Source organism: Fusarium vanettenii (assembly GCF_000151355.1).
Source record: "Fusarium vanettenii 77-13-4 chromosome 10 genomic scaffold NECHAsca_14_chr10_3_0, whole genome shotgun sequence".
NCBI classification, from domain to species: domain Eukaryota; kingdom Fungi; phylum Ascomycota; class Sordariomycetes; order Hypocreales; family Nectriaceae; genus Fusarium; species Fusarium vanettenii.
Window position 1 is genome coordinate 707,923 of NW_003315871.1, and position 22,462 is coordinate 730,384.

The window sequence follows — 22,462 nt, forward strand, 5'->3', positions numbered from 1 at the left end:
TGTTGCCATCCCTCAAACTACCAAGAAGTCAATGGAGCATGGATCTAGTGATTGACTAGCAGGAAGAAAATGACAGAGAAATCGGGTATTCATTCAGGACACTTGCTCATCTCCCACCATTATACAATCCCCAACCCTTCAACAATGCATCTCGTAATCATTCCATATCGATATATACAATCTTCATGTTGAAAAAAGCAAACAGCTGAGTAGGGTCTCAATCCAGCTGTCCCAAACCCATGTCCAGAAATAACAAGATAAAAACCTGCCTGCCATAAACACTTTCATAATCGTCAACCTTTTTTGACACAACCACTCAATCAATAATGCGCCGCCAACTCCCGCAACCCGGATGCGCTATCCTTGGTGAACCAACTTGAACAAACAAAATCAACAGGTTCATCGCTACCTTGGGTTCCCAGGCGACGAGGTCCTGCTGAGGCAAGTCTGGGACTTTTTCACCTCCTATGAAGAGTCTCTGATCTTCTTTGTTGCCTTGGCTGTGCCAATGTGAGTGTTGTGCACCTAGTCTTTGTTAGCTTGGTCACTTCATAAAACAAACACTACATACCTTGGTTGCGAATCGAAGACTTGTCAATGTCTCCTTCAGATGCGTCTCAAGCGGTGAAACCATGACAAACATCAGAGTCTTGCTGTTGCCACCCAAGCTGTACTGCAGAAGGTGGGTCAACTTTGAGTTTCGGTACGGCACATGACCAGATCCTCGTCCAAGAGCTTCAATGACATCGCCCAGGCAGCTCAGACTCTTGTTGATGTTCTGGGTCTCCTTCATACGGTCGCCCTCGGCCTGCGAGTGCTTGAGACGCTCGGAACCTGCAAGATCCACGAGGTTGAGTGTGCCTTCGCATCGCTCTCCTGTTGCCGAGTTCTCGCCAACCAGCTTGAGGATGAACACACTGTGAGAACGGGATGATCGCTCGTTGGCCTTGGTTGCAGCCACCGATCGGTTGTTTTGCGCCTCCTCAAGCATAGTCTCCACGCTAGACGGGCTGTTAAGCCGTACTGACTTGCAGTTCATGATGACTGTCTGCTTGCGGGACTCGTCGTGTCGGATCTCGAGCTTCTTCGGTCGGCCTTCAGACGATCGCTCGTTGGGGGTTAGCAGGTCGTTGAGCTCCTCGTTGTACACTTCAACAAACGAGCCCTCCATCGTGTACTCCCAGGACTTCTCCTTGAGCTTGGTGATGGTATCGTAGATCATGTGCGTGGCACGAGGAATCATGCCGTCTGCTGAAGACATGGTAAAGGTCTTTCCAGATCCTGTCTGGCCATAGCAGAAGATGCACACGTTGTAACCGTCAAGGGCACTCTGGACAAGCTGAGAAATCTCGCCAAAGATCTCATGGTTCTGAGTGCCGGGGATGAAGACTCGGTCAAACTCGAAAGGATAGTTCTTCCGTGTTACATTGCCAAGGCTGCTCTTCTCCTCAGGTCCAGCGAGCACAATCTCAGCAGATGTCTTGTCATCAGGGAAGGACATCTGTGCCTGCTCGCCCTCACCATCACCCAGAGGGGGTCGGACTCGACACATGACACGGATGTTGCCCTTGAGCTCCTGATACTTGTTGAATAGAACTCGGCGCTCCGTCTCCTCCTTGATGAGCTTCTGCTGGGCCTCCTCAGCTGCGCGAAGGGCATCCTGGAGCCTTGACTCCATGTTGGCAAACGAGTCAGACTGAGCCTTGCTATCAGACTCGAGGAATTCGACGTGCGACCGTAGTGAGTTGATCTTGGCCTCCAGTGTTGTGTTGGCTGCCGACAGTTCGGCAATGTTGGTTTGTAGACTGTTCTTGAGAGTCCTCTCTCGCTCGAGATCTCCTTGCAGGGTTTCGACTTGGGAGTTGACCTCCTTGAGTTCTCGTTCCTTCTTTTGCAGAGCCATGCCCATGTCTTGGTACTCGTTGCCCATTCGAGTTCGCAGCTCTTGAATTTCGCGGTCCTTCCTTGATCGTTCCGCTTCAAGCTCTTGCTGGTATTGTCGTGTGAGATCCTCGATCTTCTGCTCATTGTTCCTGGCCTCGTGCTCCTTTAGTCGGTCCAGTTCTCGTCTCATTTCGTCAACCGCTGATCTGTGTTGTCGCGCCATGTCGTCCATTACTTCTCGGTGCTTTCGTTCTTGATCTTCCATTCGTCGCGTCTGTTCCCACTGTTGCTTCTCCATCTGATGTCGGATGTGACGTCCCTCTTCTCTGGCCATGTCGAGATCTGCCTTTAGCGACTCATTCCTCAAGCCAAGCTTCTCTCTGTCGTTTTCGAGCTCCTTGACTACAAAACCGTCAACTTTTGGACTTTCACAGTGAAGGCGTACTCACCTCGAGTCTTTGCAAGTTCGAGTGCATCATCTTGCCCCTTTCGCTCGATCAGAGTGGTGTTTACCATCTCTTTCAACTCCTTGAACTGGGACTCCATGTCCACGACTCGACCGTCGACATCCCAGGCTACATATGATGTCAGTTTAGAATCCTTGGTGAGAAACGCTTTACTTGGACAAGGGGACTTGATGGGTGAGGTAAACGTCTTGACAGGCGACAAGGACAGCGACTCCTGAAACTGGTCAAGCTTTCGCTGTACCTGCTGCTCCTTGCTCGGCTTCGGGGGAACCGCCTAGGTCTGTCCTGAAGAGTCGATACGAGAGCACGCAGGAATCTTGTTCTGATCTCTGTCGTAACGCTTGGTGGTCATGTTGGAAATCTGAGAAGCGACTGATGACAGAGACGACTGTCGTGTCAAGGGGCGAGAAAACACTTGATTCCCGCTGGGAGGCGAATTGTCGTCTTCGAGGCTTAGTTGAGTAAATCTCGAAGTCAGAGAACTATCTCTGCTGGCCGTCACAGTTGAATATGACTGGGCCTTTCTGACTTTGTTGTTGTGGAGTGGAGCAAGAGGTTGAGAACTGTTTGGCTGGAAAGTGGTCGGCATACCATTGCTAGGCCCCGAGTAATCTCTGTCCTCCTCGCGAAGCCCGTGAGCCGTCTTTGGTCGTGGGGCTTGGCTCTTCGATCGCATGTGTCCAGGACGAGTGGCTGTTCGTGGGGGATTCGAGGGGGCATATCGATTGGGGCCGACGCTCTTAGCGAAGTTGCTCGATGTGGACGTTCCAAGTCGAGATTGGGAAGCCGAGGGTTGTTTGAGCTGAGAGGATAGTTAGCAGAGTTCCAAGTGCATGATCATCCGCCAGTACGAAGGAAAGCCTTTCAACGCCATTCCCAGCAGTAACCACAAGTCCTTTATTGCATGTCGGGAGGTTGCTAGAAGCCGTTCGCTTCTGAGCTCCCGGTCTCCGTGCAGGCAAGGTGTGACTAGTACTGAAAGACCTCATATTGCAATTGTCGACATGAAACACAACCAAAGACCCCTTGCAGTAGGTACTCGTCGAGACAATCGAAAAGACGAGGAGGAAAGCAATAGAGATGATGGGAAGAGGCGGCGGCTTGCCAATCGAACAAGATGGCATTGATCATGACAACAGACAAGTACTCACCCCGGACATGCCCGCAAGACTCTGGGGCTTCATGTTGGATCGGACGGCCGACGGGGCAGCTGCAAGGGACGTCGGCTTTGCGGGATACTCGAGGGCTCGATCGGAAAGAGGCTTGCGCTTCGCTTCGGATTGTGATGCTGCTTGTTCGTCAGTAGGAGCGACCGTGAGGAGATTCAATTTGCAAGTACCTGGCTGAGGAATCTCGCGCTTGAGATTCTTGAGAGATGCCAGAGAGGTCATTGTTGACTGAATGCGTGCATTGTGCTGTGACTCGCTCCATTCTGTGAGTCCTCCCCCTATTTGCGTCGACGGTGCGGGCAGCCTGCTCATCTTGGAGCTTCGAAACGACTATTCAGGGTCAGCAATGTGTCTTGTTGCATAAACATATGTCTTTGATTCAAACATACGGTGTCCATGGCGAGTAGAGCACGCGCGCGGTGCAAAAGCAAAGGAACTAGTACGTGGACAACAAAGAGTAGCGCGCTGCCAGCAGTGGTAGAAGGCGTGATGAAAGATGAAGTGGATGGAAGCAGGATGCGTAGCTTAGTATAACCCACCTCGCAACCAAGAGTGTTATTTTGGTTGGAGGTTCCAAATGCGTGTTAGCTCCGCTCAAGACTTGGTGCTGTTGGCTTTAGATTGGCGATGAGGCGGCTTGTTTATCGGCGTGATGCGGGCGTGAATCTGTTGCCCAGGCGACGTGGGTCCCGAAACGGCCTACGCTATTCCCGCACTTGTGTGGCTTGATCTTGCATCGTGGCTTGACTCCCTGCTGCTGACTCAGACGCCAGCCAGCTTGTTCAACGTCAGTTGCAACGTGGGGGCTTTTCTACAGTACGTCCACGTCGTCGTTGAATATTCACATGTCATGACGTCCAAGCAGATGCGCTGTCGCAGACTCTAACCTAGACTCGCAATCCCTTGTCCCTTTGTTAGGTGAACCTGAGTCGCGTCTGCATCCTTGAACTTTGGGTCAGATCATAAAGAGACCGGGTCTTGCACAATCTCTTGTTCCCCATGTCTTGATAGACCATCTCCAACCTCTTTCATCCTTTGTCCAACACACGCGAGCGAAAACACCATGGAAAAATATAGCCAATTTCGAGATCGAGGTAAGCAGGATCTACAATTCAACCCCTTGCTCACATGCTAATCTCTTCTAGCTACGGGCATTTCGCCCTTTCTCCCCGTCTCGACACCCCTCTCCGCTGTCGCAATATTCACCCACGGCGCCCTCTTCCTCTTCCGCCTCCCATTCTTCATCTTCTTCTTCCTGGGCTACTTCCTCATATTCCACTTCCTACCATTGCCCGTCATCTTCCGCAAGGTGGCCCTCTGGGGTTTGATGGCCATCCCGGGCATCTGGTGGGTAGATCTTCAACTCGACGGTGTCAAGCGCGGCACCCTCGCCGACCAACCCCGAGAGCGCTTCCCGCATCCTGGATCCGTCATCGCCGCCAACTTTACGAGTCCTGTTGACGCTATCTACCTCGCCGCTATTTTCGATCCCATCTTTACCGTTTCGTACCCCGAGACTCGTCAAGTGCAGCGTCTCAGTCTTCTCGGCGCCGTCTTGATGGCCCTATCGCCTGTGCGAACCGCTCCCCCGAAGAACGCCAAACTCGTCGATATCAGCGATCTCCTAGCCGACAACCCGAGCCGAGTCATTGCCATTTTCCCCGAGTGTGGTACCACCAACGGAAAGGCCATTCTGCCTTTCAGCCCGAGTATTCTCCAATGCCCGCCCGACGTCCACATCTTCCCTGTCAGCATTCGTTACACGCCACCCGATGTTACGACCCCTGTGCCTGGAAGATGGTTTAAATTTCTGTGGAACCTGCTCTCCCGGCCTACAACTTGTATCCGCGTTCGCATTGCTGAGGGTCAGATGAACTCGGCTGCCGCAAAGACCAACGGCGCTTCATCTGTTCCCTCTGATCTGCGTTATCGAAATGACGTGGGCGCCGCTGTCTCTGGAGATGAACAGCGTGTGTTGGATCGCATAGGCGAGGCACTTGCCAGACTCGGCCGTGTCAAGCGAGTTGGTCTCACCATGAAGGACAAGTCCGCCTTTGTGGAGGCTCTCAAGGGCAAGAAGAACTAAATATGTAAGAAAGGAAAATGTTATAGTCTTTGTTGAAGCGGTATCGGTTTGGCTTAGAGAAGGCGGACTTGATCTCTTTCTCAGATGGGATGGGATGGAATATGGAGTTCGCATTGCAAGGAGCTATTTTGGTGGTTGGCTTTTTTACCTTGATCTCGCGAAATACCCACAATCACTCGTGGAGCGGGGGGTTACGTTTCCGCTTGTTCTTGTGTTTTTTCAATCTCTTTAGGGCTTGTATTGGTCTTGTTTGTACTTTATCTTTGTTGTAACGTAGCTTGTACGTAGACAAGAGGCCCATGGCACGTTGAAGCCTCATATCATCACACTGAGATTCACACAACAGTCATGACTGTGTAATAAGAAATCATTGGGATATAAAAACTGACCCAGAAAATCTAAATTCGCCTTTTCCGATCCCGGACAAAACACAAACATTACATGATTCGAGGACATCTTTGGCTTCCTCGCTGTGCCTTTTAGTTGGACAGACCGCTGTCGGTGACGCAGCCCTCGCTCGCGTTCCTGACGAGCTGGGCATACTTGCTGAGAGTGCCCTTGGTGTAACGAGGAGCAGGGGCCTTCCATGCCTTGCGACGGCGGTCAAACTCCTCATCAGAGATCTCAAGGTCGATGGCGCGCTTCTCGGCGTCAATGACGATAGAGTCACCGTCCTCGACGAGGGCGATGGGACCACCCTCCATGGCCTCGGGAACGATGTGACCAATGATGAAACCGTGAGAACCACCAGAGAAACGGCCGTCAGTAAGAAGAGCAACGTCCTTGCCGAGACCAGCACCCATAATAGCAGAAGAGGGCTTCAGCATCTCAGGCATACCGGGACCACCCTTGGGGCCGTCATACCGGATGATAACGACAGTCTTCTCGCCCTTCTTAATCTCACCAGCCTCGAGACTGGCGATAAAGGCAGGCTCCGAGTCGTAAACGCGAGCCTTACCCGCGAATCGGAGACCCTCCTTGCCGGTAATCTTGCCGACACAGCCGCCAGGGGCCAGCGAACCGCGGAGGATCTGGATGTGACCGGTTGGCTTGATGGGGTTGCTGAGGGGTCGGATAATGGTCTGGTCCTCGGGGAAGCTGGGCATGTTCTCGACGTTCTCCTTCAGGGTCTTGCCGGTAACGGTCATACCGGAGCCATCGATGATGCCCTCCCCGATGAGGAACTTGAGCAGAGCAGGAGTACCACCAATCTTGTGCATATCCGCCATGACCCACTTGCCGGAAGGCTTCAAGTCAGCGAGGAAAGGAGTGCGGTCAGAGACCTTCTGGAAGTCCTCAATGTCAAGCTTGATACCAACAGAGTCGGCGATAGCAATCAAGTGGAGGACAGCGTTGGTGCTGCCACCAAGGATGGTGGTGACAATCATAGCATTCTCAAAGGCCTGGCGGGTCATGATATCGCGGGGTCGGATGTCCTCCTTGAGAATGTTGCGGATAGCAGGTCCAATCTTTTCACACTCGGCCTTCTTGCTGGGGTCCTCAGCAGGGCTGCTGCTGCTACCGGGAAGGGTCAGACCGAGAGTCTCAATAGCGGTGGCCATAGTGTTGGCAGTGTACATGCCACCGCAAGCACCGCCACCAGGGCAGGCGTGTCGGATAATGTCGAATCGCTCTTCTTCGGTGATCTCGCCAGTGATGTACTGACCATAGGCCTGGAAAGCAGAGACGATATCAATGGGCTCACCACCCTTGGTGCAGCCTGGGCGGATAGTTCCACCATAGACCATAATGCTGGGGCGGTTCACACGACCCATGGCGATAGCAACACCAGGCATGTTCTTGTCGCAACCGGGCAAGCTGATGTTGCCGTCGTACCATTGGCCGTTCATGACAGTCTCGATACTATCGGCGATAATCTCTCTACTCTGGAGAGAGTATCGCATACCAGTAGTACCCATGGAGATACCATCAGAAACACCAATGGTGTTGAAGCGGTAGGGAATCAGACCAGCCTTGGCCACCGATTCTCTGACAATGGCAGACAGGTCCATCAGGTGCATGTTGCAAGGGTTTCCCTCGTACCAGACGGACGAGATACCGACCTGAGCCTTGTTCATGTCATCCTCAGAGAGGCCGGTGGCGTACAGCATGGCCTGGGAGGCACCCTGGGCCTTGGGCTGGGTGATGTTGGCGGAGACCTTGTTGAGCTTGTCATCGGCGGCTCGGAGGGCAGTGGTGGAGAGGAGGCGGCTGCTGGAGAGGAAATGTTAGCATTAATCGACAATGTACAATTGCTGACGATGAATTCGTTCTTGTGGGTGGTGAGGTCACATACCCATGACTCCTCGAAGAGAGGGGGAGAGCTCCAAGAGCTCTCGACCGCAGGCGCAGGGAGCGGGAGAGCATTGTGACGGCCAAGAAGGTATCCAAAGCCAATTGAGGCGTTAATTCGATCAAACAAGCCTCTTAGACTTTGATTCCACAGAACACAAGGTCAAGGCGGTGTCTTGCAAGTCAGAGTTTCTTTTCTTTCGGTGCGTCGCTGCGATGTCGGCTCGCCTTTTTACCAAAAATTCCACGCCCACCTTCCCTGTGATCTTCCCTGTGACCACTGGGCGCTCCCTCCCCGCTGGAACGCTCCCCGCATGACAATTCGGTCGGTGTGATTGGCTCGGGGGTCAAGTGAGGGGCTACTTGCAGCAGCCACCTGCGCCGCCAAGGATGCTCCCGGGGAAACTGCTTCAACTCCGGAGGCGAGCCCACAGTAAACTCACCGAAACAATATCACCACCAATGATTGCCGACGCATCCGCTTTTCATTAACTGGAGCTCTCTTGTGTGTTTCCACCTCGTTTAGATAGCTATTGCCGACTATCCAGACCCCGAGAAGCTTCAGAGTACCCTGGTCAAGCTTATCATTGGGCCAGAGCGACACTAGGCTGGCTCACTTCCTGGATAGCTGCGTTGACGTCAAGCTTGTGGAAGTCAAGACTTGGCATTCATGACTGACCAGACATTTTATTTACTTTTCGGCATCCTAATGAGACTCTATATGCTTCCTCCTCTATGCATCAATTGGGAAAGCCAGTTCAACCATGTCACAACCAAACCTCGCCCTCCCATATTGCCAACCAATATGTAGATACTTGCTGAAGCAATACCTAGTCGCCAGACTTGTGGGGCAGAAGTGGCTTACGGCTCCATCTCAGCTCCAATGGCTTCTCAGCTACCAACCACAACCGCTCAACTGCTTAGGTAGACACAATTCACCACCTCGCCTTCGGTAGTATTCTTCTACATATTGCCTCGGCAACGCAGTTCCACCAAGTCGACTTCACTCACGCTGGTGATGCAATCATGCATCTGAAGGAAGAGAGTCATGCTGGGCATTGAAGTTGGTTGTCGTTCCGAGAGCATATGAAATTTCACTTGACTAACATGACAACAGGAATCAGGGTCTGGCCAACATCAAAGTCTTGGGCGAGAGTACAAGGGAAGAACATCTTGGAAGACTTGCCTTGGATCCGAGTCGCGATTTATCCTTTTTGGCCGAGAATGTTCATGAACAACTATTGGCTCTTCATGGCTTCTCCGTTGCAGGTGTCTCGCCATCCTCCTTGACCAGAGTGATGTCAGTGCCCTTGACCACCACCAGCTTTACCACTTCTACAAACCTGTCAACCCCTATCCGAGCTGCGACCCTCTTATCCTCCGATAAATCGTCGCCTTGACCACCTTGTCTATCTGGGCGCCAGCCTTCTAGCGTCGAGTTCCTACTGCCCTCGAGTTTGCAAGGGCCTCACTCGCTGGCAGTCTATCGACGATTTTGTTGGTTCACAGACTTTCGTCATGCTCACCAATGGACGCATGGCGTGCACACTTCCGGAACACATTTTCTCGGGCCACAATCCGGGCATCCACTGCTGTGCGGTCCGCCATCCCCAACATGACCCTTGGTATCAAATACTGCCCATCAGGCTCAAAAACACCTCGCCGTCCGCCATTGCCACGCTCAAGTCATACGTCGGCTTGAATACCCAGATAAGGGCGCCAGTGGGGGAGGAAATAATACAGGAGACTGGTTTGGGTGACCAGCCGCCTAAATAGTCTCCTGTTTCCTTTCCATCCCTGCCTAGGCGCGGCACATGCCCGGCCCGCCCCGTCCTCTTGGCGTCTAGCCGCCGTCCATGCATCTCGGCTCCGTCACCCCCGTCCTCCGTCCTCCATGACCATCGGCCCCACGCGACCTCCAGAACCTTGAACCAGTTCCCCTGCGCACCTGACATCACGCCGCTTGAGTGGTAGCGAGCTTGCCCTCGCCAGGTTCCTTCTATTGCAATGCCGAGTTTTTGAAGAGCGTGCGGCGCGTGCGCTTGGCGTTCTGCAAGCGCGCGCTGCGCCGTGCTGCCGCTTGATGTCGGTTGCACCGATACCCAGGTTTCTCTTCGCTTATATTTCTCGTAAATGCCCCACCAAGTGGTCAGGATGGTGTTGTTGGCTGGGTCTCGGTTGATACCGATCTGCCGTCCCAAGTCAGGGGGATGGTCGGTTATAGGAAGTGGTCGTGTGGGGGATCCTACGTTACAGCACAAACATACATCAACTCGCGGAACCGAGTATCTATTGCCATGATCCTGGCTTCGATCGATTCCAGCCACTTACGACCTAGTCCACCATGTGATACACAAGCCCATCCGCTCTCCCATAGTCAACCCGTAGGACCATTCACAGCGTGACCCTGTCCACGCTAGTCCATTCAATGGGAATAACCTCTTTGATCGGCTCACCTTCCTCTTCTGCCGGGCTGCGGTGGCGCTCAGGGACCTTCCTGATTTCTGATAGCATTCACGGTATTCTCGCAGAGTCTGGACGCCTCTCGACATGGGGTGGCCTCTGGCGGGCACGTGGTAGATCCAGCAGGGGGCTGGATAGGAGGGTTCGTATCAAGCTTGAAAGAGGAAGGCAGGTACCTGGGTTAAAGAGTTTGTATGAGGCCGGGGGGTTTCAGGGCAACTTACACAGATGGAACAGCCGTAGCATCACTAAAGCTTATACCCAAGCTTAAATAACATACAATAACATGTCAGTAAAGTTTACAAGTGCTATAGATGGCGCTTTAATGGCCTTGGGAGACGGTAAACGAGCTCTTAATATCCTGAAAAGGCTTATTCTATGATGGCTTCCTTTCCTATCGCAAGGGATGAAGCCGTAGTAACTCATATGCCAAGAACCAGCAACAACCAACATGCAACGGATCTATCTGCAATGGGCTAAGCGAAACAACCCAGAAGTTACAGTTAGTTACCGGAGAGGAAGGTGGCTGTCTACTTCTCTGAACCCCTTCTCGTCCTCTGTATGTTCTAGAAGTCTAGACTACCCGTGGGCCCCTTTTCCTAACCCGGGCCCACGAGTAACAGTCTGGAAGTTTGGGCCGACATTCCGATAGTCCTCCCTAGGCGTCATCAAACTTATTCACAGTTCTAAACCTTTGCTATTCAAGGCGAGGTATTCATTCTGACGATCAGCTAAGAAAACTTGCTCTTGAATAGACATTTCCATTATGATATGGTAGGCTTATAGCCGCCCATAGAGTTTAACCTTTCAGGTTTAAACACGAGATCAATGTCAAAGCAAGAATTTGAAGAAAACTTTGAAAAGGCGTAAGTGCGTCGCTCATGAGTGTCGAAATCCATGGCAGGGGTTCAAATTTGTCACGCGTGTGAAATCCTTATACTGTTCCGTTGGGGATGTCTCATTTTTCGAAAAGCAGGCGTTGACCATGGGTGAATCATACCATAACACTCCTGTTGAACGGTATCACGGGCCGTTGTCAATAAATAACTCATAAACTCAAGATATAAAGGGTCGGGTCCTCTGCGTCTTTCCTGCCTGCTCTATCACTCTCATCATCCACTCATCCTCAACTATCAACTATCACTCACAGCTTCGACACTTGTGTCCTCCACAAGTAAGTTTACCTTATCCACATCGTTAGCGTCTAGACATAGCTCACCGAACTGTGTAGTCACAATGAAGTTCTCTCTCCCAGCCGTGGTCTTTGGCCTCTCCCTTCTCGGCGCTGGTGATGCCGCCAAGATCGAGATCAGGACCACAACTGGACCCGGACTCATCCCTGTTTCCTCAACCGCTTACATTGGCGACGATGGTATCAACTACCCTGTGGGTGGCAACTTCCTCGATGGTTGCAGAAAGACTAGCTACAATTGGATCAAGGAGATTTGTATCGATGACAAGAAGGGAAGAGCACACATCATCTATTCTGGTGGCACCAAGAAGTGCTTCAAGCGAACCCGCTCATGGTCTTACCTTTGCGGAGGAAGTGAGAGCTGCCACGCTGGCGTTTGCAACAGGTGTTGGGAGTATGATTTCACCGTGGTCAAGTGCACCTGGTGAGGTGTGAGGGAGGTCAGCGCAGCTACCCTTCACTAAGAGCTCAACTGTACTCACTGGGGGGCTTCCGAAGAAACCCGTTATTTCCTGTCTTTACGCCATACCTTCCGTTTTTAATTCTGCTTCTTTAATTAACCATAAGTAACATACCCGTCTTTCCACACCATGGCCAGGCCCGTGACACCAGATAGAAGTCAAGACTTGGCTTTCATGAGTAACCAAGCCACAGGTTATTTCATTTATTCTTCTTCTAGCATCTATTTAACACACTGGATATACTCCCTCGTTTATTCATTAAGTGGGAAAGTCAAGCTGACTCCAAGCAACACCCATCCTCAGCCCTCCCTTTGTCAACCGTCTTTTCGTCTACATACCCTCAACAACTCTCGATTCCAGACTCAGCTTCACGCTCCCAAGCCAGCCAGTTCTAGCTTGACCAGTCCCTCCTTCATCGCCTTGGTGATCTCCTCAATGTTCTCAAAAGAGAACAGATTAAAGTGATGTCCCTCTACGTCAAAGATTTGGGCAAACATGTCCTTCTCGTACGCATCCCATCCTAGGTTGCGCTCCTCACGGCTCAGATCCACAAGACTGACCCCGTCTCCTTCCATCGGCACCGTCTCCTTGGCTCGGACCAACATGATGCGTGGCCGCTTTCCGGCCTCCCAGACTGGAGGAGTCCAGTCGGTGATCATCCGCCGGGCGTCGGCCATGGCACGGTCGGCCAGGATCTGGTTCTTTGACTTGCCCTCCTCCTTTGAATCATCTTTGGTGATCTTGGCAGTCTTGGATCGCGCGAGGGGGAAGATGGTGTCGACCATGAGAATCCCAATGACTTGGACTCCACTGCCGTCCTGCTCGAGCTGCTTCGCCATCTCAAGACTCAAGTGTCCTCCAAAGCTCCACCCGCCAAGGATGACTCGTACTTTTCCTTCTGCATTGCGTCGCTTGGGAAACTCGGGACTCTTGACGGCTTCCTTTACGAAACCGCAGTACAGACGAGCCAGGTCAGACAGGCCACCCTCAAAAGGCTCTCCGCTGCGAAAGTTGGGGTTGTGGATGCCGTACACGGGTCGGGATAGTGAGTTTAGGCAGTGGTAGGCAAAGGTTGTGCCGCCGCCATCGTGCATGAGGATGGCTGGGATAGAATGGCCGCTGGCGCCAGGACTGAGCCAGTCCTCTGGCTGGATGAGCTCTGGGTTTGAGTCCATGGCTCAAATTGTGGAGGGAATTAGTTGCGATGATGCTTGGCTTGTTCAACGAGAGGACAATGGGAGTTTGCAAGGGCACTTGACCAGCTCGTGAGCATGGGGAGATGTACCAAGAGCAAACGACTCAGGTTGCCAACAGGCAATAATTCGCTCAATGGCGAGATCCAATCAGGAATGCAAACCAAGACCAGATAATAGGAGAGGGACAAACAGGACAACAGCTGGTTAAACAGATAGAGACGATTGAGTGCATTGATTGTGATATCACCAAGTCAGATACACCCATGTCGCGTGGTGCAGTGCGCGTTGGGGCAAGTATCGGCGGTGAAACGTGGGTCCCACCGGCGCCTTACGGACCCAATCTTCGGAGGCCGGCCGGCGACACGGCATCATCACGGAAAACAGAGGCTTGGTTTGTTTTACACATTTATTCGTTTTAATGTTACATGGGCATCATTTCCCGCTACCAGTTAATTTTGGGTTTCCGCCTAGGCTTGCTCTCGGACTCTGTCGTCGGCTGAGGCTTGGACTCTCTCGTTGATCGAATTTCGGGCTCTCTCGTTGATCGAGCCTCGAACTCTGTCGTTGGCTGATCCTTGGACTCTCCCGTTGATCCAGCCTTGTCAATGCCCAAGCTGGTAAAGTCCGTCTCCATGACCTTAGGATCCGCCAGATATCCCTGCAGCTTCCAAAGCAGTAGATGGAGGTTCCTCATAGCCCGAGATTTCCATGGCTTCAATATCAAGACCTCCCGACCTCGGAAGACCCAAGTCTCTTTTCTTAGCTTCCTCACTCCCTTCTCGCCCAGCAGCCACATCAGGTCATGAACTGGCACCTTTTCGGCTCCAAATTTGGGATCACCGTCAAGGGTCTGATAGACTGACTTTTTACCCTGCCACCGCTTGGGGAGCCATAGTATACATCCGCCCTTGTAAGCCATTTTTGTATCCTCCCAACCCGCGCAAGGGTGGATGAATTTGTAAATTGGGGGGTCACTGCTATTGGCACGCAGGATGAGAGTGTTGATGGCCTCTTTTCTCATCATCTCGAGGAGTATCTCGTCCATGGCCTCCCGCCATATTCTCCGCTCTCCTTTCGCGAGCATAGCCATTCCGTGACGGCTAGAAGTCAGGTTGGATAAATATTTGTGGTTAGAGCCGGGCGTGCTCAGGATCTCGATGGCCTTCTTCCGAGCGAGGACGTAAACTGTCAATGGCGCTCGTCGAGGTCGTCGTTCCTGAGATGATGCATCCTCGACCGCGGTAGACTCTGATATACCCTCGATGGCGGCAGATTCTGCTGTACCCTCGACGGTGTCGGACTCTGCTGGAGACGATTCTGCTTCTGCAGTGATGGCCTCTGATCCCAAGGAGGCACCTTCGGCTGGCAATTTGTCCTCGATAGCAGCAGACTCTGATGTGCCTTCGACACCGGCAGATTCTGACGTACCCTCAACAGCAGTAGCCTCTCCTGGAGACGATTTTGCTTCCGCGGCAATAGCCTCTGATCTCAGGGAGGCGCCTTTGGTTGGCAACTCGTCCTCGACATCCTCCTCGACATCTTCCTCGACATCCTCCTCGACATCCTCTTCAACATCCTCCTCACCATCCTCCTCAACAACTTTCTCGAAAACCTCCTCCAAATCCTCCTCGCCTTCGACTAGATATTTTTCGCGCTTCACTCGAGGTAGTGAAAGGTTGGGATCGTGAAACGGTTCGAGGTTTTCAAAGGTCAGCGGGCCGGGTGCCCACCATCCAGCCTTGATGTTTGGATCTGGGTTGTCAACCAGTTCAAAGTCCTGGTAAAAGTATCGAGGGAGAGAGGTGTTTGAGTTGTTGCAGCGTCTCATGGGGGTCATGAGCGCCAATGCTATACACGGCGTCAGTAAGAACGCCTCCATCATGGAATATCATGCCTACCGAATGGGTTGTTGGACAACTTTTTCCGGAACTGCCCTGATATCTTTCCCGCAGTCTTCTTTTTCGGTCGACGTTTCGCCTTCATCCATTTTGGATCCAAGACCGGAGACAAGGGTAGCGATCCGCTTGCCGTCTTGACCGTCTTGGATTCAATGTCAATCTTGAGGGGGTTGCCCTCCGCATCATGGCCGAGTCCAGATTCGACCTGCTTGGTGAGGGCCTCCTCCGTGAGGTCGGACCTATCCCAGGACGCCCATCGCTTCTGGGCTTCGGCGCTCAGGCGATTGACCTGAAAGCGGCCTGTGCAGGTTATTGCGCATCGTTTCATGGCGGTCGGAGGGTATGTCGTCAATCCGTCACCCGTCGCGAGCCATCGCGTGGGCGTTGAGAAGATGGAAATTTGTGGTTGCCAGATCTGAGATCTGAGTGGCTGCGTCGACGCTCCTAAACGTTAGGGTGGGGCCTAAGAGCGCCGTAAATAATGGAATCTAAGAGCAATGCCTTGATAGCACGTGAAAGGGGGTTTTATTCCATGAGGATTAAATAAAAAATACCATTCAAACTGGCTTATAATTTACTTAGACTTCTTGAACTTTCCTATTATTTCCTGCATAAAAACTTCATAGCATGAGCTTGTGGGAGTTGGGTCTGATCAGCTTTGTCTAAATCCATTCAAAACTTGAGAGAATACGGTAGGCGTTGCGCATCTGCGCTTGGAGAAAAGCAAGGAAGATACACGCGATGCAACCTCGACGTCTATGATAATAATCTAGACAGGTCTGGTAGACGGGAGTTTACCGACGGCTAAGAACAGGGTCATATCAAAAGGTCACAACTCATCAAGCAGATCCAGGAATAGAGGGCCTCACAAATCTAGATTCAGTAGCTCTATAAAACCCGTCGCGTTGGAACTGGGGTACGGGGGTTTTTTCTCCTAGCAATACTTCGATTGGCATAGTCAGATCGATAGTGTCGGAGGGGAGATGCAAGGCATGGGGTGCTCAGATCTTATACCAAATGAATGGGTCAACCCACTTCCCGGGACCCCTGACTTTTCTCTTGTTGACCACGATTCAGCCCCAGACTATTGACAGTCTAGATTCTAAGAGTACGTAGGCGAATATAGGAAATGACCGCGTGAGCAATCAGCTCTCCATGGATGATGATGAATCTCATCTTGGGTCCAGATCTTGGGGCCCGGCACGTCAGTGTGGATTCTGTATATTTAACCCGGGGTCTTGGCTCCTTTGTTGTGGCTTTCTGTGACACTGCGCTCATCTGCATGAAACTTGCTCGATATTTGTTGGTCTTTTATTACAAAGACAGCAAATATGGTTGCATTCAAGTCGACGCTGCTATTGCTCAGCGCAGCAAGCACCATTTTCGCGTTGCCTGCCAGCACCAATAACCCTGAATACGGTATCAATGGCGAGTTGCTAGACTCGGATATCGACAAGAGGTCAAACTATTACGCCCCTCCATACCCAGGTATGCGGCAGTTGGAATATGTCTCGAGTACCCCTTCCGATTCCTTTATCCAGTCTGCAATTCTCGTGACCAGAATTATCGGGCCTTGAAGAACAACAAGGCAAAGGGATCGGCTTTCTGTTCTGCCTACCTTCGAACCACCAAGACCAAGACAGTGACTCCGGTTGTTCGCAAGACCACCACGAAAACAACCACCAAAGTCGCCACGGTCCAGAAGACTGGCACTGTCAAAGCCAAGGCTTCCTACACAGTCACAGCCAAAGCGACAAGAACGGCCCAAGCAACTGTCACAAAGACTCGCACTAACCAACTCACCGATACTACCACCAAGAAGGTCACGGGCACTTTCACGAACAAGGTCACCAGCACTGCTACAGCTCAGATTACCGAAACTGTGACAGAGCAAGTCACGGACAGCGTGACGAAGCAGGTTACCAGCACTGCTGCTTACACTATCACGAATACCGTCACAAAGCAGGTCACCAGCACTAAAACTGAGGAGATCACAAACACGGATTCGTCCACGGTTACCTTAACGTAAGTATCTCCGCTGCTCTCCTTCTTTTTCAGACCTTAGGTCACTAACATATACTCCTATAGCTCTACGTAAGCTTCTCTTATTCCTAGGGTCACGAATCTCTTACTAAAACACCATCCAGAGCGGACACTCCCACAGCGACTGTCAGCCAGGGTATGTTATCATCGCACACATGTCCCTCGAGACAATCACTGACACATTTATCCAGAGTACCATTGTGCCATCAACGGCTATGGAACTGCCACCTACAGTCTTGCAGGGACCAGCGGCAGCGGTATCACTTTTGACACCTGCAAAGAGTACTGCTCTGGCGTTTCCGGCACCATCAGCTTCGGCTTTGGTGGTGAGCAGTGCGCTTGCTACAACCAACCAGCGTAAGTGAACTATCTCATTTTCCCCATCTTCCTCCCGGGGTTTCACTATCATGTTCGAAAGCGACAATGACTAAAAACGAAATAGCCAGGTCAATGCTAGACCACAAGCCTCTCAGACCGAATACTATTTCTATGACATGGGTTGTCCCTCTGCCAATCAGGTAAGCCAATTCAACTATTCTTGACAAGCCACCAGATTAATCGGGCTGAGCTAACTCTGACAACCAGCCTGCCAAGAGAGACTTGACCAAGCGTGTTCAAGTCCCTGCATATCTACCACGCCACAATCCCCGCGAAGTGAGCAGCGCCTGTTCGTGCCTCGTCACCAAGGCGCCAGCTCCAGCCACTACCACCGTTACCGCCAAGTATCCCAAAACGGTTGTGTCTACGGTGCTCAAGTGCAAGACTATCACAACGACGAAGCAGAGAACCGTTACTGTCACCGATCGCAAGATCTACACGGCTACAAGCTACGAAACTGAGATCGATAAACACTACAAGACGATCACGGTAATCAATCGCAACACAGCCACAGCCACCAGCCCGGTCACTGTAACGACGACTCAATACATTACCGTTACCGTCACGAACCGTAACACGGCTCACGCCACCAATTATAATACGGCCTACTTCACCAATGTCAACACGGTCTCCAGCACGGACACTGAAGTTGTTACTGCCACGAGCACAGATTACGTCACAATCACCCAGTATGATACCGTAACGAATACGGCTGTCGCTTATGCTACGGTGACGCCTGATACTGTTACTGTGACGCAGGGAACTACCTACATCTACGGGTCTTGAGACTGCTGAAGCGATGAAGTAGATGGGATAGATCAGAAAAGGCAGAGCAGCGGATGAGTAACTGAAGAAATAAAAAAGACCCAAAAATAATGAATTAAAATATCTTTAGATAAATTAGAAGCGTTTGTTATGATTTAGAGATTTTTAATATTTCACAGCTTTTGATCTTTGTCCGTGTAATTCCTTATGGCGTTTATGAGACCTAACCTGAGCTGCCACCGTCCCACGGGCCGAGCTCCGATCTAGCTCCCCCACCAATTCCGGTCGCCTGCCTAGACTTTCCATCACCAACTCCCTCGACCTCTACCACAATGCTTCTACGACCTAGGACGTTGCGCGTACTTCGCGGTGTGTCGCAGCAACATGTGAGGGCATTTGGCTTCTCTAGCTCTTCTGCGCCGCCATCGGCGCCCCCAATGGCCAACATTCCCATGCCCTACATTGAGGAATCATCGGTGAGCCAAGCTCGGTTACTTGCGATTGCTCATGTCTAACGGTCTCAGGCTGCTGGAAGAAAGACCTGTCCGTTTTTTCCGACTGTCGCGACCGGCTAGAGATGCTAATGGGTTGCAGGGGACATCTTTTCCAAGCTCCTACAGGTAAGGTCCTGTTCATCGTGTCGAGTCCCAGCTTACATTTGTAGGAACGCATCATCTGTCTCAATGGCGAAATCAACGATTATATGTCCGCTTCCATAGTCTCCCAGCTACTATGGCTCGAGTCCGATACCCCCGATAAGCCCATCACGATGTACATCAACTCTCCCGGCGGCTCGGTCACGTCAGGTACGATCGCTCGAATACACGCCCCGGTCGAAGCTCACCAGGTGTAGGAATGGCGATTTACGATACAATGTCATACATCAAATCCCCCGTGTCGACGGTCTGTGTTGGTGGCGCCGCGTCTATGGCCGCGATCCTCTTGGCGGGAGGTGAAGCTGGTAAGCGGTTCTCGCTACCGCATAGTTCCATCATGATCCACCAGCCATTGGGAGGAACCCGAGGACAAGCTTCGGATATCCTGATTTATGCGAACCAGATCCAAAAGATACGAGAGCAGTCGAACCACATCATGCAGTACCACCTCAACAAGGCCAAGGGTCACGACAAGTACACGATCGAGGAGATTAATGACTTGATGGAGCGAGACAAGTACCTGTCGCCAGATGAGGCCTTGGAGCTGGGTGTTATTGATGAGATTCTGACGAAGCGACCTGAGTCGGAGCAGGAGAAGAAGGACGGACAATCGGAAGCTCCCAAGACCAGCTAGGAAAGTGTTGAGGGAGGAAAAGGACGGCAATGTCGGTGAGAATCAGACATGCCGCTGACGTTCAAGCAGAACATGTTTGTCAGTTTTATGCTGACTGTTTAGCCCACGCCATGTACAACTAGATACTGATTAACCTAGCAATACATCTGTTTTGGCTGATTTAGTTAAGACATCAACGCGGCTTACCCGCCAAGGGCGCAAATCTCGGACTCACGGCTCGGTTTACTACTTTCTTCAATCCGAAACAGACTGAGATAAGCCTAGAGCAGAACCGCATCATCAAGGTCCTCCCCAGACGAATGAGGTTCAAACGTTCCAGACTGAGCGATTATTAGCAATGCCAGGGGCTGGGAGACGTCAATCCTTGAGAGAAAACCGCGCGCCCAGCCAGAGCGGATGGCTTAGTTCTGCTGTCAGATTGGTTAAGACGAGGGATGGCGGTTTGACTCGTAGGGAAATAGAGTGGGACGCTCTCCAGTTCACGGCGTCTTGCGCGGTTACTGGGGTTCGGAGATGTTTTGGGTTGGTGATGCAGGGGAACTTGAGTTGGTGTTCCATGAGTACAAACTTGGGAGGCGAAGTGTTCATGATCAGTAACCCTCCTCAAAGAAGAAGAACACAATTGAAGCCATAATCTCTTGCCCCCATTCAAAAGCCGAGCTTCATGAGAATTCCTCTCCTCATGAACGAGAAAATGCCGGTATCGAGATCAACGCACCTAACGAGGCTTGACGTCATGCCTTTATCCACAAGCCCCACTCAAGGTACCCCTCGATGCCCCTCCATGTTCGAGCGGGAAGTTTTGGAGGGGAACCCTTAAAGCCACCAGTTGCCTGAAGATCCTCGAGGAAGATCAGCCATATTTTCCGTGTTTCTTTCGTTTTTTCTTCTCATCTTTTGCGCGGTAAGAGCTTTTCAAGATGGAGTACGATACCAAGACCCGTGAGTGTCTCGAAGCGTTGGTAGAGCTGCGACTAACTGCCTGATTACAGCCGTGTCTGTCACCAGCGATCCCAAGTCGTTTGCTAGCGACTCGGTCCGACAGCGATGGCCTGTTATTCTGGTGAGAAGTCTGGATGTGCTAAATTGAGTCCAGCTGTTGACGCGACTAGACCCAATCCATTGACGACGTTTATCGAGCTGTCACCAAGGCCACCGACCCCGAGGCCATCGCAGAGGGCAAGAAGATCATTGAGCAGCTGGCTGGCCTCAAGTACGAGGTCGAGCACGACCGAAAGCTTACGTACGGAATTCCCTCACCGTCGAACACCTCGACGCTGACCCCTATAGTCCTATCCCCGACGATGGCTTCACAGACGAGATTACGGCATACAACAAGGAGGTTGAGGCCCTAGGCCCTGATGCCCACTGGTACGATGTGCCGTGGCTCTTCTCCGAGTGCTACATGTATAGGTACGAAGCTCAAGAAGCTTCTAACAGAACCAATGCTTACACCCAACAGACGCATCAGCACCTTCTTCCGCCTGACCAAGCACTGGAAAAACTACGACATGTTTGCCCGCCAAAAGATGGACACGTTCCGATCGTCACGTCCCGCCGTCCTTGAGCTCGCCAGCAAGTACAGGCAGTTTATCGAGCAGCTCCGCGCCGACAAGGACTCGACCCACGACGCCAACGCCGAGAGGCTCCTCTTCACCGAAATGTTTGAGATTTGCCTCTGGGGCAACGCCACCGACCTTTCCCTGCTCACAAACCTGACCTACGAGGATATTCAGAAGCTGCAGGGTGCTGAGGCTCGTAAGGCGGCTGAAAAGAATATTCTGGTTAATGATCTTCCCAAGGCGTATGAGATTCTGAAGAAGGCTCAGGCTGAGGGCAAGAAGGAGCGTCGTGTTGACTTTGTTCTTGATAATGCTGGTTTTGAGCTGTATGTCGACCTTATCTTGGCCGGCTACCTGCTTTCTTCCGGCCTTGCTACCCAGATCGTCCTCCGACCCAAGTCCATCCCCTGGTTCGTTTCGGATGTGCTGCCTAGCGATTTCAGCGGCCTCCTTAACGCCATCGCCAACCCTCGTGCCCTGTACGAGACTGCATCTGAGGATGAGGAGCTTCAGGGAAAGACCCCTGAGCCTCTGTCCGACGAGGCCGAGGGAGACCTCAAGCTCCTTTTTCAGGAGTGGGCCACATTCCACTCTGAGGGTCAGCTTATTCTCCGCCCTAACCGATACTGGACTGCTGGCGGTAGCTTCTGGCGTCTGCCTCATGAGAACCCTGAGCTGCACGAGGAGCTCAAGCCTTCGGAGCTTATCATCTTTAAGGGTGACCTGAACTACCGAAAGCTGACTGGTGATGTAAGTTATTCCACTCCACTGAGAAGTACAACGCTGACAAATAATTAGGCCTGGTGGCCGGCCACCACACCCTTCACCGAGGCTCTTGGCCCCATGGGTCCCTCCTCAGGCCTCAACGTCCTATCTCTACGAACCTGCAAGGCCGACGTTGTCGTTGGTCTCCCTGAGGGCAAGGACGAGGAGCTTAGGAACCTCGAGGGCGGCGGCGGCGACACTGGTGCCCGACGATGGGCTTGGCACGGAAAGTGGGCAGTCGTTTGCCTATCCCAAGGTCATTAAAAGTGCTTTTTTCATCAGATGAATATTGATGATGCAGTTTCTTGTTGATATGAAGGAATGATAGACTTATAGAGAAGGAAAATAACCGAGACAAGGTGCAGCTAGGATGTAGACGATCTATACGATCCATGCCTTTGAAGCTCGGAAATGACCCACAGTAGGATTCACATCCTTGCCGCCATCTCAGGTACTTTGACTTGATTGGTCGCAGTGACCGCCGTTGGTGACCTGATTGCATTATTGCTTCTTATTTGCAGTCGAGAGAATGGGCCTTTAAAGAGAGTGAA

At 51.9% G+C, this 22,462-nt stretch overlaps 9 protein-coding genes across 9 annotated transcripts; 5 read left to right on the forward strand and 4 right to left on the reverse strand.

Moving 5' to 3' along the window:
- The first annotated feature begins 4,352 nt into the window (after positions 1-4,352).
- Positions 4,353-5,928, forward strand: NECHADRAFT_64266 (uncharacterized protein). Its single transcript, XM_003047605.1, has 2 exons — positions 4,353-4,614; positions 4,666-5,928. Exons 1-2 carry the CDS (start codon positions 4,584-4,586, stop codon positions 5,604-5,606), a joined length of 972 nt encoding a protein of 323 aa, XP_003047651.1. The 5' UTR covers positions 4,353-4,583; the 3' UTR covers positions 5,607-5,928.
- Positions 5,929-6,085: 157 nt separating this feature from the next.
- On the reverse strand, positions 6,086-7,973 carry NECHADRAFT_105554 (uncharacterized protein; the record flags this gene model as incomplete). The annotated part of the gene is made up of 2 exons (XM_003047777.1): positions 6,086-7,820; positions 7,903-7,973. The coding sequence occupies 2 exons, from the start codon at positions 7,971-7,973 to the stop codon at positions 6,086-6,088; spliced, it is 1,806 nt and encodes a 601-aa protein (XP_003047823.1).
- Positions 7,974-9,526: 1,553 nt separating this feature from the next.
- On the reverse strand, positions 9,527-10,649 carry NECHADRAFT_86024 (uncharacterized protein; the record flags this gene model as incomplete). Its single annotated transcript, XM_003047778.1, has 6 exons — positions 9,527-10,087; positions 10,166-10,187; positions 10,230-10,305; positions 10,355-10,395; positions 10,586-10,609; positions 10,642-10,649. The coding sequence occupies 6 exons, from the start codon at positions 10,647-10,649 to the stop codon at positions 9,527-9,529; spliced, it is 732 nt and encodes a 243-aa protein (XP_003047824.1).
- Positions 10,650-11,597: 948 nt separating this feature from the next.
- NECHADRAFT_86025 (uncharacterized protein) lies at positions 11,598-11,981 on the forward strand (the record flags this gene model as incomplete). The annotated part of the gene is made up of 1 exon (XM_003047606.1): positions 11,598-11,981. The coding sequence occupies one exon, from the start codon at positions 11,598-11,600 to the stop codon at positions 11,979-11,981; it is 384 nt and encodes a 127-aa protein (XP_003047652.1).
- A 401-nt stretch (positions 11,982-12,382) lies between these two features.
- On the reverse strand, positions 12,383-13,189 carry NECHADRAFT_86026 (uncharacterized protein; the record flags this gene model as incomplete). Its single annotated transcript, XM_003047779.1, has 1 exon — positions 12,383-13,189. One exon carries the CDS (start codon positions 13,187-13,189, stop codon positions 12,383-12,385), a length of 807 nt encoding a protein of 268 aa, XP_003047825.1.
- Positions 13,190-13,652: 463 nt separating this feature from the next.
- Positions 13,653-14,797, reverse strand: NECHADRAFT_86027 (uncharacterized protein; the record flags this gene model as incomplete). The annotated part of the gene is made up of 3 exons (XM_003047780.1): positions 13,653-14,572; positions 14,639-14,765; positions 14,795-14,797. The coding sequence occupies 3 exons, from the start codon at positions 14,795-14,797 to the stop codon at positions 13,653-13,655; spliced, it is 1,050 nt and encodes a 349-aa protein (XP_003047826.1).
- Positions 14,798-15,292: 495 nt separating this feature from the next.
- Positions 15,293-18,315, forward strand: NECHADRAFT_86028 (uncharacterized protein; the record flags this gene model as incomplete). The annotated part of the gene is made up of 10 exons (XM_003047607.1): positions 15,293-15,448; positions 15,882-15,936; positions 16,235-16,312; positions 16,435-16,596; positions 16,650-17,133; positions 17,197-17,202; positions 17,256-17,287; positions 17,343-17,508; positions 17,594-17,669; positions 17,737-18,315. The coding sequence occupies 10 exons, from the start codon at positions 15,293-15,295 to the stop codon at positions 18,313-18,315; spliced, it is 1,794 nt and encodes a 597-aa protein (XP_003047653.1).
- A 306-nt stretch (positions 18,316-18,621) lies between these two features.
- Positions 18,622-19,681, forward strand: NECHADRAFT_73923 (uncharacterized protein). Its single transcript, XM_003047608.1, has 5 exons — positions 18,622-18,770; positions 18,819-18,837; positions 18,889-18,914; positions 18,959-19,100; positions 19,148-19,681. The coding sequence occupies exons 4-5, from the start codon at positions 19,064-19,066 to the stop codon at positions 19,582-19,584; spliced, it is 474 nt and encodes a 157-aa protein (XP_003047654.1). The 5' UTR covers positions 18,622-18,770; positions 18,819-18,837; positions 18,889-18,914; positions 18,959-19,063; the 3' UTR covers positions 19,585-19,681.
- Positions 19,682-20,415: 734 nt separating this feature from the next.
- NECHADRAFT_72548 (uncharacterized protein) lies at positions 20,416-22,294 on the forward strand. Its single transcript, XM_003047609.1, has 6 exons — positions 20,416-20,526; positions 20,577-20,647; positions 20,697-20,827; positions 20,875-20,997; positions 21,047-21,896; positions 21,945-22,294. The coding sequence occupies exons 1-6, from the start codon at positions 20,505-20,507 to the stop codon at positions 22,173-22,175; spliced, it is 1,428 nt and encodes a 475-aa protein (XP_003047655.1). The 5' UTR covers positions 20,416-20,504; the 3' UTR covers positions 22,176-22,294.
- The last annotated feature ends 168 nt before the right edge of the window (positions 22,295-22,462 follow it).